The following is a 14,284-nucleotide window of genomic DNA, read 5'->3' on the forward strand; positions in this document are numbered from 1 at the left end:
ATCCTTTGGCTGCTCCCCTGGGATGGAGAGCCTGCACAGTCAGCCCGACCATGTCTGTTCTGCCAACAGGGTGAGAAGGGACGAGCTGGTGACCCTGGGCTTCCTGGACTCCCTGGTGCAAAGGTTTGTGCCTTTTTTTTGTTTATTTGTTTTTGTGTTTGTTTGTTTGTTTGTTTTGTTGTTTTGTTTTGTTTTTGTTGTTGTTGTTTTGGTTTGGTTTTGGTTGCTTTTTTTTAGGAGGAGGGCTGGGAGTAGGGGGTTGGATCATTCTCATCCCATTTGCTCCCTCTCTCCTGTGCACAGCTCATGACTCTTGGGTCATTATCTTGGCACACAGCAGCGTGTTCTGCAGAGCTTAGCTGGATGGCAGCCCCAGCCAGGGATGTGAGAGGGTCACACAAAGGATGCCTTTTTGTGAGGAACTGGGTGCCTTTGTGCAGCAAGGAGGAGGCTGTGGTCCTGGGAATGTGACCACAGAATCATGTGCCAGTAGTTGTCCCTTTAAAAGGATGACCTTGGCTGTAAAGTGGCACTTCAGCCTCCCTCCTGCTTCAGGATCCATGTGTGAGGAGGAGATGGGCTTTTTGGGAGCTGCACTGCTGTGCTAGGAGTTGGAAGAGTAGCTTTGCGCTTGAAGAGACCCAGGACAGGTCAGTTAAATCTGAGCTCTGAAACTGGGTCTTTCTCCCTGTGCTCTGAAGCGTGGATAGAAATCACACCTTTCAAGTCAGACTTTCACAGGGAGCTTTTCCTTTGGGAAGGAGGACAGTGAGCTGTGTGACAATGGCTGTTTCAGGAACGAGGGTGTAATGGCAACCTGGTGCAAGCAAAGCTTTCCTGCTAATGCCTTCGTATCTGCTCTGTACAAAAGATGTAGTTTGTAGGCCTGGCTGATGTCTGCAGCTCCAGAGGGGGACATACCCCAAAAAGCCATCACCAGGTAGTTTTATCAGCTCAGTTTCAGTAATAGAAGAAAACACTTGTGTTCAAACTGGAGGCCAGAGGATGAGGTCTGTCCACAGGCAGCTTTCTATTGCCCTGGAGAATAAGGGCTGAGCAGCAGCTCTGCAGCCAAAGGGATGAAGATCGCTGAGACTGCTGGCAGGGATCTAGGTGGGTCCATGTAGAACTATACTGGCCTGGTTCCTGGACAGCTGATGGCTATGGAGCAGTGGTATTTCTGGATTATCAAGAGTCCAGCTGATGGACCTTGACTTGGGCCCTGTCTAAGCCAACAGTTTGGCAAGTGACATTGCAGAGATGGAGAGACAAAACTGTGACACGTGGCTTGGTCTTCCTTGCAAACAGGGGGAGAAAGGAAGTGCTGAGAATGCCCTGGTGGGAGGTAAAGGAGAACCTGGCCCTCCAGGTCTGCCTGGCCCCCCTGGACCAAAGGTGAGTGTGTGTTTTTTTGTTCTTGGTTTGGTTTTTGTTTTTCCTCAGGTAGGTTGGCAAAGGACACCAAGAACACTTACATCTGGTGTTGTGAAAGGAGATTTGGGTAATCCAAGGAGATTTGGGCACAGCAGGGGTGCTTGGCTGGTGCAGTTTTTTCTCCTAGAAATGCAAAGCCACCAGTGGAGTCACACACCTCACACACAATACAGACTCATCCCTTTCCCCTTCTCTTTCTCTTAGGGAGAAGCTGGTGACGTTGGCCGGCCTGGTGCTGCAGGGCCACGGGGGGAAAAGGTACAGAGAGCTTCTCACAACCCTACTACAAGTTCAGTAGCTGCAAATTTGTCCCTACACATGCAAAGCTAAGCTGAAAGGAAGCATTTTAAAACAGCTGTCTAGTCTCAGACTGTTTGAGAGGGCTAGCAGAGAACAAACATTCCTGGAGTCTGAGCAAGTGAAGGGATAGGCTTTGCTAACAGCATGTTCTTCTTGTTACAGGGAGAACCTGGTTCACCAGGAGACCAGGGACCCATGGGCCCAAGGGTAGGTGTCCCTTCACTAACACAGGAAGAGTTTCAGCCCTTCAAAGGGATCCAAAGAGAGTGGGACCACACTCACAGTCTAGATTCTTCTTTCTTGACAGGCTTCTGCTTTCTTGAAAAATGTTCTCACTGTCACTAAAAGTGCTTATAGCTGGGCACTGGCTAAGTTTGAGACAGGCCATTTCTCCACTCCATACCCTCATCAGGTATGGGAAGAGGTCTTCCAAGCCACCTCAAGGTGAGTGCTCAGCTCATTAATAGGAGGTGGTGGCTTTGGACATGCCAGTCTGAACTCAGCCTCTTGGCACACCAGCCAAAGGCAGCAGGATGGTGTTTGCTGTGTGGCCAAGTCTGACAATTAGTTGGATAATCCAGTTCCTGGATTCTGCTCTTCAACTTCACCACTTAGCAGACCTACCAGCTTTGGTCGTGGCACGGTGATCTGGCCTTGTCTGGCTGCACTTCTGCAGCATTTCCTCTACAAAAGATGCTTTTAAGAGTTTTGTTTAATAGATGAATAACCGGAGGCTCACAAAACAGGCCCCTCCAAGACTCCTTTTTCAGGGTGAACCACACCTCTGAGTACCCCATGGGAGAGGCAACCCCCAAACCCCAGCTAAAGAACTGGTATTTTGCAGGGCCCAAAAGGAGAACCTGGGAAGGACGAAATGATGGACTATGATGGTAACATCAGTGAAGCTCTCCAGGTGAGTAACTCCCCTCCTGTCCAATGAGGTGACAAAGGGGATGTAGACAGCTGGGAGCAGTGTAGATCTTCCTTGGCAGTAACAGCCCAGGGAAGTACTTGGTTGTTCCATAGTCCCCTTCATCCCACAGCTCACTGCATGTGGTGTTTTGGTAAATACTTGTTGATATACTAACACTGGTGGGTGTAGAGGTCAAGTGAATCCCTTCTGATTCCTTTCTGATTTTTTTTTCCCTAGGAAATACGAACTCTGGCCTTGATGGTGAGTTCCCAGATTTGCCATTTGGTTTTAAGCAAGTAGCCATATACCTGTCCTGAGCAGATAGCCTGACAATTTAGGTGCAGGTAGAACATTTGGCCTTTGCTGTTGAGAGCTAAAGTTGGGGCAGCTGACAGCTGAAGGAAGTGCTCATCTTGCCTTCTGATCTTGGCACTTGAATTCTAATCAGGCCCTTTATTTCTCTGCTTGAAGAGGTATTACATGCTGCTCAGGCAGGACAGGGAAGAGAAAGGGGAGCTGGCTGAAGCAGAGAAAAAGGAGGCCCTGGGTGCCTCACAAGAAAGCAAGAAGCAGTCTGTGGTGAACACTTTCTGTGATGGGAAGGGAGGACGTATTTTCACCATTGATAGGTAAAACTTGATGTAACAGTCCCATACAAAGCCAGTCATTTAAAACAGCAGTGACTACAAGCCCTTTGGAGAAAAAGAGAGGCAAAGTAGTCATTTTGAGCTAAAATAAAGGGAAAAGTGTCTCTGTGTTTTGCTTCTGAGGACAAGAAACCTGATTAGGAAAAAAGATGGATTCTTAAAATACAGTATGACAGGGCAGCAGAAAATGGGTGGACGCACTGACTAGGTCAGACTGCTTCCTGGGTCTCCTTAAAGTGGTAAGTGCCCAGGTTGATTGGGAATCTGATCAAAATACTAGGGAGGGCATTTAGCTCTGCTGAAGCCCTGCTTGGGGTCTCCATAGTACAGTGTTTCCTGGGATCTCTGCTCTACAAATATACTTTTGTAGCTAGGAAGGGAAAACCTTGTTAAGTTCCTCTCAGTTTCAGGAGCAGATTGCTGTGGTCACTCTCACTTTCTTCCATGAATGTAAAGAAATACACAAGTATCTACCACTCACTTTGGACTGGCCTGATGCTCACTCTGGGTTCTCCATTACTTGGCTTTCCAGGGAAATAGAATTTTAGGAGTCCCTTGGAAAATTCTCCCACAATTTCCCCTTAAACTCAGAAGAGCTGTTTAGTTTCAAAACGTGAAAGTGAAAGCCCTGTTGATAGTCTGAAAACTGAGGGGATTTTTTTCCATCTAGGGACCTCCAGGACTTCCAGGTGTGGCTGGACCTCCAGGGCCACCAGGACAGAAGGTATTTGCTCAGTTCAGCACTTGCAGAGCTGAGGGGAACACAAGAGCAGTCTGGGCAGAATTCCCACCCTCCCCATCCCTCCCCAGTGCTCACGTTCTCCTTGTCCAGCACAATCAGATTGTCCTGCTGGCCTCTACCACTCCTCCTCATACACAATATCCCAAAAATCTCTTTTCCCACAATGATAATGCCTTATCTGAAAGATGAAGGATGCTTTCTACTTGCCCACCACTTTAGGAAGCAGCTTATGGGAACTGATCTCTGTGTGGGGAGTGTGTCGGTTGGGGACTATGTAATAGCATGGGGCTGTGAACAGGCAGTCACACAATGTATTGTTTACAACAGGGGTTTCCATGCCTTTTTTTTTTTTTCCCTTGTGACTATTAGTTACCAGAGTCCTTGCAGGCTGTTTCTGTAATGCCCACCCATCATCATCGCAGTGCCACACAGAAGGGGTCAGAACAACTGCTTTCAAACTGCCCAAGTAACAATTCTGTGTTTCAGGGTGAAATTGGCTTGCCAGGTCCTCCAGGCCATGATGGAGAGAAGGTAAGACACGCTGCCTCTGGGTTGCTTTTTCCTTCAGTGGTCTTACCTGGAGTTAGTAGGTTCCATCCCTGTCACTGACATTGCACACTTGCTTTTTCCACAGGGGAAAAAGTATTCTGCTTCACAAAAATTGAGTATTGATGGTTTATTGAAGTCTTAACTTACAAGGAGCAGCTTGGGTGGCAAATCTACACTGAGCTGCCCATGGCTTCTTGAAGGGCATTGCTGTGTGTGAGAGGGTGGGCAGTGCAAGAGGCTTGGCAGGAGTAACCTTACTTTTATCTGTAAATGTTTCACTCTGTGCTGTGTGGATTTCTTTCAGGGTCCACGTGGCAAGCCTGGAGAGATGGGTCCTCCTGGCCCTCATGGACTGCCAGGAAAGGATGGACCACCTGGAATCAAGGGAGAGCCAGGCCAGGCCGGGGTCACAGGAGAAAAGGGTGATAAAGGAGAGCCAGGACAAGCTGGCTCACCGGTGAGTAAATCAAAGCCACTCAGAGCACTGCTGGTTAATCCAGGTCATGGGCAAGGCCCTGGGACTTCTCCTATACTTTGGAGCCCCTCTGAGGTGTGTGCTGGAGACCTCTCATTGCTGCTGTATGAAGTGTGCCAATATAGAGATGAGGCCATTGGCTCCCTGGCAGAAGTGTTGTCCCTCTTGCTGAAGTGGCTGTCCCCATCTGCCTGCCCTGCTCTCTGGGCTCTGTGTCACTCCCTCCACTTGCTGCGTGGCATATTGCTTAAACTGAAATGCCAGTGTAAGCAAGCAGGCCTGGCTGTGAGCGAGGCAGCTGAGGTACCAGGACATGGGCCCTCCAAGGAAGGCACCTGCATGGGGTAGCCCCTTACATCCCTGCCACTAACAGAGGCAGTGTCTGGTCTCCCAGCTTCAGTTTGTCTCAGAGTCAAGAGGGTTTTATGCAACGAGTTTCTGCCTTTCTACAAGATTACTCGGATAAAACTCTTGCTGTCATAACAGCTGGCTATTGGGGAGTGAATTCTAGGACAGACTCCAGCAAACTCCACAGTGACAAGAGGATGTTGAGGCATTTGCATGTCCAGTTTCAATACTAAAGAAGTCCTGCGTTTCCCTGGACACCTGATGGCTGGCTGGGATTTTCAGCGTTTTTGTGGCGACCAAAGCCAGTCTCAGCTCTTGCAATGATGTCTCATACGTCTGCCTGACTTAAGTCTTGCAAAAAATCCACAAATCTTTCTTGATCCATAGGGTCTTGATGGCCCCACTGGAGAGAAGGGCGAACGAGGTGACCAGGGGATGCCAGGACCATCAGGATTGCCGGGTCCCATTGGACTTCCAGGACTGACAGTAAGAGCACAAAAGACAGGCAGCTCTTTCCTGCTTGGCAAAGAGAAAACAGTGTAGAGCAGCACCCAGGGGTTCACTTTCCAAAGTGCTGAGTGCTTCAGGCCCCTCACTTAAGTGCTTAGATGCCACTGAATGTCCATCAGGTCTCCAGCAGCAGATAGAGTCAGCTGGGCACCTGCTCCTGTTGCCAGCTGGAGGTGCTGGCTCTGGCAGAACCTCCACAGCTAAGTCAGTTGAGGTGCCTCGTTTTCCAGCAGCGTGGCATCGGGCACAGTTGCCAACCTGCTTGCCATGCCCCCTCCTTTAGAGGCTGTAGTGCAGCAGAGAGGTGTCAGGCTGCTGTTGGGGAAAGGCAAGTGAGGTCCTGTGGCACTCCCCTAGCAGAGGCATCAGGTACCACTCCTGGAGGCCTCCCTCTTTGTACGGTGTCTCCTCTGGAAGCAGAGGTGCAGGAGAGCCCTGGGTGAGCCGTTTGTGAAATACGTGGTGTGTTCCCATTCCTCTGTGGGGGAACTGCTGTGTGCTGGCACATGGGTGGTTCACAGGTGGCTTTGGATGGAGTGAGACTCCAGAGGACAGCTGGTGGTGATGGGATCTGTTGTTGTGTGCAGGGAGAGAAGGGTGAGCCTGGGGAGCGTGGAGACAAAGGAAATCCAGGAGAATCGGTAGGTCACCTTTCTCAGTTTCCTTCTGCAGTTTCAGTGGTAGGGGAGAGATGGTTTGGCAGCAGTGCTGCTGAAAACCAGCACATCCCACCCTCTTATGACACACCCTTCACTGAGGACAGACAGCTTCATCTTGTTGGACTGAGCCAGCTACCTCTAGCTCCCGATGCCCCACTTCTCCTTTGCACAAGAGCAACATCACTCTTGACAAACAATCAGAAGTGAGTGCCTAAGGGAGAAGAAATGTTTACCTTGGCATTTGTGGTGAAGGGATTTCCTGAACAATACTTGTGTGTATCTACATATATATATATTTTTCAGTAGATTTTGGGTTCTTCAGTTGTCTCCTCTCAAAGCTCACCCACAGCTTTTGTAGCACCCTGCAACAAGGAAGGAGTCCAGTGGGCTATTGATAAGCTCCTCTGTGTGTGTGGAGCCAACCACCTTCTTTCCTATCTTTTGAAGCAGCTGTTAGCTGTTGACCTTGTGCTGTTGACCAGGAATGGTGGTAGGGTAGTGGAAGAGGACTTTTTTTTTTCTGGGAAAAAAAACTCGTTGCTTTCCCTCCTCCTAAATATCTGCAGCTGCTGCATAACCCTCCCTCAAATCCTGCTGCTGCTTCTCAGCCACTCTGCCCTAGATTGCTGCCACTTCCTAATGCAATCCTTAGGGTGATCCAGGTTTCCCAGCCCCATAGATCTCTGCTGCACCCTGTGCTCTCCCTCTGCCTCTGAGCCATTCCCCTTCACCTGCTGAGGGAAGCAGATGATGACGGTGACCTTTCTTGCATTGCTTTCTAGATATCTGGCCCCCCTGGACCCCAAGGCCCACCAGGACCCCCAGTAAGTGATTCACCTGAGAAGTAAGGCACTGGGGATGAGGATAGAGAGGGAAGCGGTTGGGGAGGTTCCTGGCTGGAGAAAACAGCCAGTGTTGAAACAGTAACATGCTCAGTATCACTTCCAAAACCACCCTCCTGGGTAGGTCAGAGCTGCAGTGGGCTGGGTAGGTAAAGAGAGAAGGTCACGTTAGTCTGAGATGAAAGGGAAGACAGTAGCAAGAAGGGATGGATGTGATTAAAGGGATCAACTGCAGAAATGATCTTAATGGCAAGCCTGGCCCACTGCCAGGTTGTTCTTGGCGAGAGCCTCCTCATTAGGAGAAGAGAACAGTACATGAAGTGCCCTTTACACAAATGAAGAGGCCTTCAGGCTAAGCCTTTGTGTCCTCAGTGTGGCAAAGCAAAAGCTCTGTACTGCACACTGAACCACAACACCTGGGTTTTGAAGCACACCCTTGAACATCACTGATATTTTGTCTCTTGTCCCAAATACAGGGTCTTCAGGGCCTCCCAGGACCGAAGGTAAGGCTGCAAAACTTTACTACCTCCTGAAATTTTACTGGAACTGGTGTAAGGATTCCCTTCAGTCACAACTTCCTAGCTTTCAAATGTTACTTCTCTCCCACCTTGGTAAGAGGACAAACCCTTCTGGATATTTTTCTTGAAGGAAATGGATTATCAGCTCTCACTTTGGGACCCAGAAAACTGGTTGTCTTTACCCAGAGAAGTGAGAAGTCAGTGGCCCTTGGGAATCTTCCCATGAGAACATAGCTGAGATCTTTGAAGGGTGAAGGTTTATAGAGCAGGGTGGAGAGCCTGTCTCATAACCCTAAGTAACTGGGCTCCAGCTTAAAATTAGCCACGTTCCATACCCTGTAATTTCTGCTGTACAGCCACCCAAGGACTTCACTCTTCACTGTTCTTGGTGATGAGAGGCTTTCTAACCTCCATCTAAACATGTTTCTGCAGTAAGTCTTCTTGCAATGAGGCTCTCAGCAGTGGGCAGAGAGAGTATTTTATACCCTTTGCAGACTTGTCAGAAATAAGTAACTCCACCAGGCACGTGCTCAAGCCAAATGGTGTTGGAGGGCTGTGATGTGTAGCTGTGTGGAAACTGGAGTGCTGCAGGGAGAGCCAGCAACCTGCTGTCCTGTGATTAGGGGAGTGCAGCAAGGAGGTGCTTACTCTTTCTGTGCAAACATGGTTTTCCTGACACTTCTGTTTCCAAATGCAACCAAGAAAACATTTTAAAATGCCTTATGAACAGGAGTGGGGAGGGGAAGGCTCTGGATTGCATTTTGAATTTATGAAAAAGGAGTATTTTATATAATATGGCTTTAGAGTTTATACAGAATTTTTAAAATGCAATTAGAAAAGGAATGATGAAAACTATTTTCCCCCAAAGTTTCAAACTGATGCTTTTGCATTTACAAAACTCTTCCCAAAAAAAGATTTCAGTATGATGTTTCTTCAAAAGTTATAGGCACCTGCTGTTCATTTCAGCAAACCCACATCTTAAAATGTAAACCCACCCTATCAGAGAACATCTGGCTACTTAGGTTGACCTGACACTCCCTGCAATAGCAAGGGAAGCAACACAGCAGTGAGCTCAGCTCCACTTTGACCATCTTTACTCACTGGGCCTGAATGGGCTTTTGCTGCCAAGGACTTAACCCAGGTGCTCACACAGAGGTTGTTTGACAGATACTGGTTTTCTTCAGGCTGAAGCATTGCTCCTGTGTTCTCCTGCCTGCTTCAGCACTCTCTGAAGGGGGGAATGGTTGTTATATAAGTGGTGTTATGGTGGGTTTATTTTCTGCTCTGTCCTTCCTTTAGGGGGAAGCAGGGATTGATGGAGTGAAAGGAGAGAAGGGTGCCCAGGGTGAAAAAGGAGATAGAGGGCCACTGGGATTACCCGTAAGTATCCAGGAAGCAAGCAGCACCTCATGAGCCAAACTTCTATCAGCTGTAAAAAGATCCCTCACTAGGAGACGTACACAGGGATTTGATATGCGACGTCAAAGAAAGAGATGGTCTGTAAATAACTGTGCCTTTGCTTTCTAAACTTAAAGCCTCCATGTCTGTACAGAACCTTCATCTTTTAGATCTGTTAAATAGATCAGTGATCACTTTTGTTCTTCCTGCTTCTGCCAGGATTGGGAAAAAAAACACACAGCAGCTTTCCTGTGGGTTTATGCACTTCAGGGCAGTGGGGCAAGACCAGAAATACAAATCAAAAATATGTGGAAAATGAAACACCTTCCCAGCCATTTGTCACCTGGACGAAGCTTTGTACAAAAGCTTGGTAGCCCTGAATGCACCCAGCTTCTTCCACTGCAATGGAACCCATGCTTTCCCTGACACAATGGAAGTCTGCTGTCTGCAGACATGGTCACATTAGGCTAGGGTTGGTACAATGCTTAGCTTAGCCAGTGGGAACTGTGGCAGAATTAGAAGGAAGTTCCAGGAGCTTTAGGTACAAACCTTTGTGAAACCCTCAGCTCACATCTGCTAAAAGCCTCTTCACCCACTGTCTGAGCTGACCACTGCTAATGGGTAAGTGGTAACCTGGTGCCACCTGGTTGCTCTGCCAGCCCCCAGGTTCTCTGCTCCTAAAAAGTGCTGGTGGCGAAGCACACCTCTCCCTCTGCTGAAGGTACCACCTGGGAACAAGCACTGCAACGTGCAGTGTGTGGACTGTGTGGCTTTGCCAGCCTCTGTTTGATCACCCGGATCCCTTGTCCCTGACTTTGGCTGGAATGTGCGTGTCTCTGTTTGTGAAACGTTTTCCTCTGTTAGTTGTGCTATGTGGCAGTTACCTCCTCGGGCTGGGGTGCATCCCACACAACCCCAGGCACTCCAGCGAGCTCATCAGGAGCCTGTTCACTGTGGCTCCACACAGAGCCAGTGGGGACAAAGCCACGCTTCCGTGAGGCTCAGAGGCAAAGGATTCTGCCTCAGGGAAGTAGTGGGAGGGAAAAACTCAGTCCCTGTTTTGCCCTAAGAGATGTAAATGGAAACTTTATGCACAAGGAGTATTCCCTCAAGCCTGTGTGGTATTGGGACAGTCGAAGGAGGTCCTTGTGACAGTCTGAGCAGAAGGTGCCCCAGCAATTATCCCCACAAGCTCACCAGTGCAGCAGGGAATGTGTTGGTTCTACAGCAGTGGGGCCCATGAGAAACCAGGGTCCCTCAGCTTTTTGCATCAGTCTTCCTGAGCTGGGGAAAGGACACACGACTGGCTCAGAAGTATCCTCTTAGAAATGTTTTGTGTTTGGGTCCACAAATATCCACTGGCCAACTAGGAAACACAGTTACTGAGCTGTTAGTAAGACCAAAGTGTGGACTTTGTATGCCTCTCCAGAGCTACCTAAGTCTCTCCATAAGCCTTTCTATGCCTGTGTGTCTTTAGCCTGTCAAACTAGATGCAGTTGTTTTAGTAAGTGCCAAACAGGTACCAAACTATTTCAAAGACAGACTTCATAAAATCCCACAGCTGGATCTGCTGCTCCTTCATGTGTGACTTAGGGTTTGACATCGTGCCAGAATGTCAGCACTGATTGTCTGCAGTAGCTTTGGGGTTCTCTGTAGGGCTGACAAGCAGAAGGAATTTGTCATACTCAAGGGGAAGAAAACTTGATATTTAGTACTTCTATTCCACCTTGGCTTTCTCGTCTGGCCACTGTCAGAGACCAGATGCTGGGTTAGATGGACCTTGGCCAGAACCACTGTTAGGTCTTACGTGTGAGGAAGTTCAGGGCAAGAGCCAAGCAGACAGAAAGGTGCCACCATTTCAGTCTGGCGTAAGTGGGCACCGGTGACATTCCTGTTGAGCCACCTGCTCTATAAACCTCCAAACAACTGGCTCCTCACCCTGTCCTCTGGCCAAGAGATGTAGAGTGGAGCAAACAGACTAAGAGTGCACCAGCAAGGCCTGGGTTTCTTCATAGGAACTTGAACAACTGCTGGCTCTGCCCTGCTTGTAAATGCCTCTGTGACCACAGGCCCCTGAGCCTTGTGTCCCATCCATCCTGGCCAGTCTGCTACAAAGGCAATGAGCTTTCAACTCCACTGTCACATGGTCCTTCTCGTCACAGCACAGCTTCTTTCTCAGGGGTTTTCTTAGCAGCAGGGAGGGAAATCTGCATTCTTAAGGGGATTTGAAAGTTGCAGGTCAACATTGTATGTATTCAGTGTTTCTATGTTTTTGTTGGTTTGCTTGTAAGTACTGTCCTTGAGATCTTAATATTTGCTGATTGCAAGCATATGTTTGTCTCAAGTCACTGCTTCACTCACCTCTCCCCTCCCTTCTCCTTTCCCCCTCCCCACTCCTCTCGCCTTGTTTTTGTTAACCCTCCCCCGTCTGTTCAGGGTGCTTCAGGTTTAGACGGCAGGCCTGGACCACCGGTGAGTTCCATTTCTCCATTACCCTACCTCCCTCCTCCCCAGTATCGTGGTTTGTCTCGTCTCTTCCACCAGTCTTGTGTACGCCAAGAATAATCTTCTTTTGTCCAAATCAGGCTTGGGACGGGGGGTAAACTTAGACTGAGAAGTGATGTTACACGCTTGTCTGTTTTGATGCTACGAGTCTGTCTGGATCCTGGGATGTCAGCCTACTTGTTCTGCTTTGTCTCAAAATCAAGAATAATGAAACCTCTGCATGGTTCCATGACACTCTGTTCTGTCTTCTTTATTGTGAGGGGTCTCTATCCTGTCATTCTCCATGGTAGCCTTGCTTGCCACCTTGCCATGACAGTAGCTCCTCAGTTTTTTGTCTTAAATGCAATAATGTTGCTGTGCTTTGTTCTGTGAGCAAAAAGCTTTGTGCATTGTTCTCACACATGGCACGTGAGGCTGCAGTGCCACGGGTTGCAGATGTGCTTACAGGCATCTCTCCATAGCCACGTAAGCATCTGAACATGAGAAGAAGTTGCATCTAAAAGACCTCCTGCAGGCAGGATTTGCCCTTCCTCTCTCAATAGCAGAATGCTATGTGACTTTGGGAGTTCCACGGGTGCTTCCCTTGGTCCCAGAGAGCTGGGGGTGTGAGCTGGGGGTTGTGTTCCACTCTAGAATACACATCTGAGAGGTAGCGACATCAAATAGTGGGGCAGGAAGATGCAGGTTTCCCACCTCTTGTTGTTAACTCCTTGGGAGATATGAAGAAAACAAAATCCTTGTGTCTAAGCTTCTCAGTCTGTCAAATTCAGAATGAGACAAGTAATGCTGACCTGGTTCTGGGTAACAGCTGTTAAATAAGGGCCAAATATTTTTAACCCCTCCTGGGAAATCGCACGTCACCCATGTGTGATCCATTTGGCTATTTAAAAAGAAAAAGCAGTTTTTCATCCTCAGAAATACTTCAGCTGCTGTAACTTCTGAACAGAACCTGAATGGCAGCTTGTACTCTCAGTTGTTCTGGGAAGTTGTAGGTTTAATTTTATAAAGGTGCAGGTGAGAGCTCAATGCATTTCATGACACTAAATAATCCTAAAATGATGCAAAAGTGCAGGCAATTAAGATTTCAATGATGTGGACTCCTGTGCATGAATCTAAGGAGTACTGGATTTTTCTCACTTCTTTCACCATGTCAAAGTTGTGTGCTGCATGAACTACCCAACCACTTACATTCTGTGGGTCTTAGCTTGTCCTAAAAGCCCTCCTAATCCACATGAGCCATCCCGCTCACATCAGAGAGGTTACTTTAGTGACTGAGGATTGCAAGGTCATATTAGAAAGTGCAAGACCCTTTTGTAACAGACTTTTTGTAACAGACTTCCCTGTTCTGGAAGCTTCCTCCTCTGTCCTTTCTGTAAGGCAAGTAGGGGTCCTCAAAAGTATCTCGTTACTGAGGCTCTAAGAAAGAACTGTAGATAAATACCTGAATGGTTAGCAGAGTTCTTGCCAATCTGTAAGTATGTGACATAGGGTGTGATTTAGGAAGGTAAAAACCTACCTAAAGCATGTAGATGTTCTGCATGCCACAAATGGGAAGAAAATACTTTATCTGGACTGCAGAAAATACTCTGGGAGAGGTGTAAATGACCCTCCAACACAGAAATCTCCACAAGTTCGAAGACCTTATACAGAGTTGAAAGTGCCCAATTTTTTTTCCTAAGCCAGAAGGGTTGTTTGCTACCTGCTGTATCACCCATGTTAAAGCTAAGCTTTCAGTGGGTTAATTTGCCAGAGCCCAAGCAAGTCTTAGCAGCATTGGGAAGTCAGTTTGGTCTGTTACTGGTGGTGGTCCCTATGTCAGAGGGTCAGCAAAAAGAAGGGTTTTCCTGTTAGAGTGGTTGAGAGCCTGGTGGAGAGATGGAAATATCCAGAAGGGGACAAAGGGACTGGGACTGAACGATACCTGCCTTGGTTTGAGTTAGGTGTAGCTCTGCACTCAGCTCTGCAGCATGGTGTCCTTCAGCTTGCATGACTGACTGGCTGCCTGCCACCAAGTAACCAAATGCTTCCATTTTTGCTCACCTTAACTGACTTGGGGAGGGGGGGAGAAAATAAGGAAATAAAGAAAAAGACAGTTGCTTATTGCGTATCTAAACGGCCTTTACTTTGCTGCAGCTTTCAGCCTTGTCCTAGACAAACTAGAGAGAAAATGTTCCTTCTTATGGAACAGTAACAATTGTCCAGAGGTAGCTTCAAGATTAAAAATAAGGCTCTGTAAAATGAAAATCATCCAACAGAGCAGTTCCTGTATTCTTCAAAGTGCCTGTAACGACTGCTTCAAATCCATCACCAACAACACTGAAAGCTGTAGTGGTCCCAGCTGTGCTTTTTCCTAAAGGAGCAGCAGTGTCTCCTGGCTTTAAAAAGGCCCTAGAATAAAAACATCCTGATGTGTTGATTAAAAATAAGGCTCTGTAAAATGAAAA

At 47.9% G+C, this 14,284-nt stretch overlaps 1 protein-coding gene across 1 annotated transcript in view; it reads left to right on the forward strand.

Moving 5' to 3' along the window:
• Positions 1-14,284, forward strand: part of COL13A1 (collagen, type XIII, alpha 1) — a gene marked incomplete at both ends in the record, with an annotated part of 58,567 nt that overhangs the window by 34,480 nt on the left and 9,803 nt on the right. Inside the window, 15 exons of the mRNA XM_008949751.1 lie at positions 70-123; positions 1,309-1,395; positions 1,639-1,692; positions 1,897-1,941; positions 2,579-2,647; positions 2,885-2,908; positions 3,965-4,018; positions 4,523-4,567; positions 4,890-5,042; positions 5,796-5,894; positions 6,506-6,559; positions 7,360-7,401; positions 7,896-7,922; positions 9,237-9,317; positions 11,772-11,807. Of these exons, the coding sequence (XP_008947999.1) occupies positions 70-123; positions 1,309-1,395; positions 1,639-1,692; positions 1,897-1,941; positions 2,579-2,647; positions 2,885-2,908; positions 3,965-4,018; positions 4,523-4,567; positions 4,890-5,042; positions 5,796-5,894; positions 6,506-6,559; positions 7,360-7,401; positions 7,896-7,922; positions 9,237-9,317; positions 11,772-11,807 (924 nt within the window). The remainder of the gene's footprint in view (positions 1-69; positions 124-1,308; positions 1,396-1,638; positions 1,693-1,896; positions 1,942-2,578; positions 2,648-2,884; positions 2,909-3,964; positions 4,019-4,522; positions 4,568-4,889; positions 5,043-5,795; positions 5,895-6,505; positions 6,560-7,359; positions 7,402-7,895; positions 7,923-9,236; positions 9,318-11,771; positions 11,808-14,284) is intronic.

Source organism: Merops nubicus, unplaced genomic scaffold (assembly GCF_000691845.1).
Source record: "Merops nubicus isolate BGI_N331 unplaced genomic scaffold, ASM69184v1 scaffold81, whole genome shotgun sequence".
Lineage (NCBI taxonomy): Eukaryota > Metazoa > Chordata > Aves > Coraciiformes > Meropidae > Merops > Merops nubicus.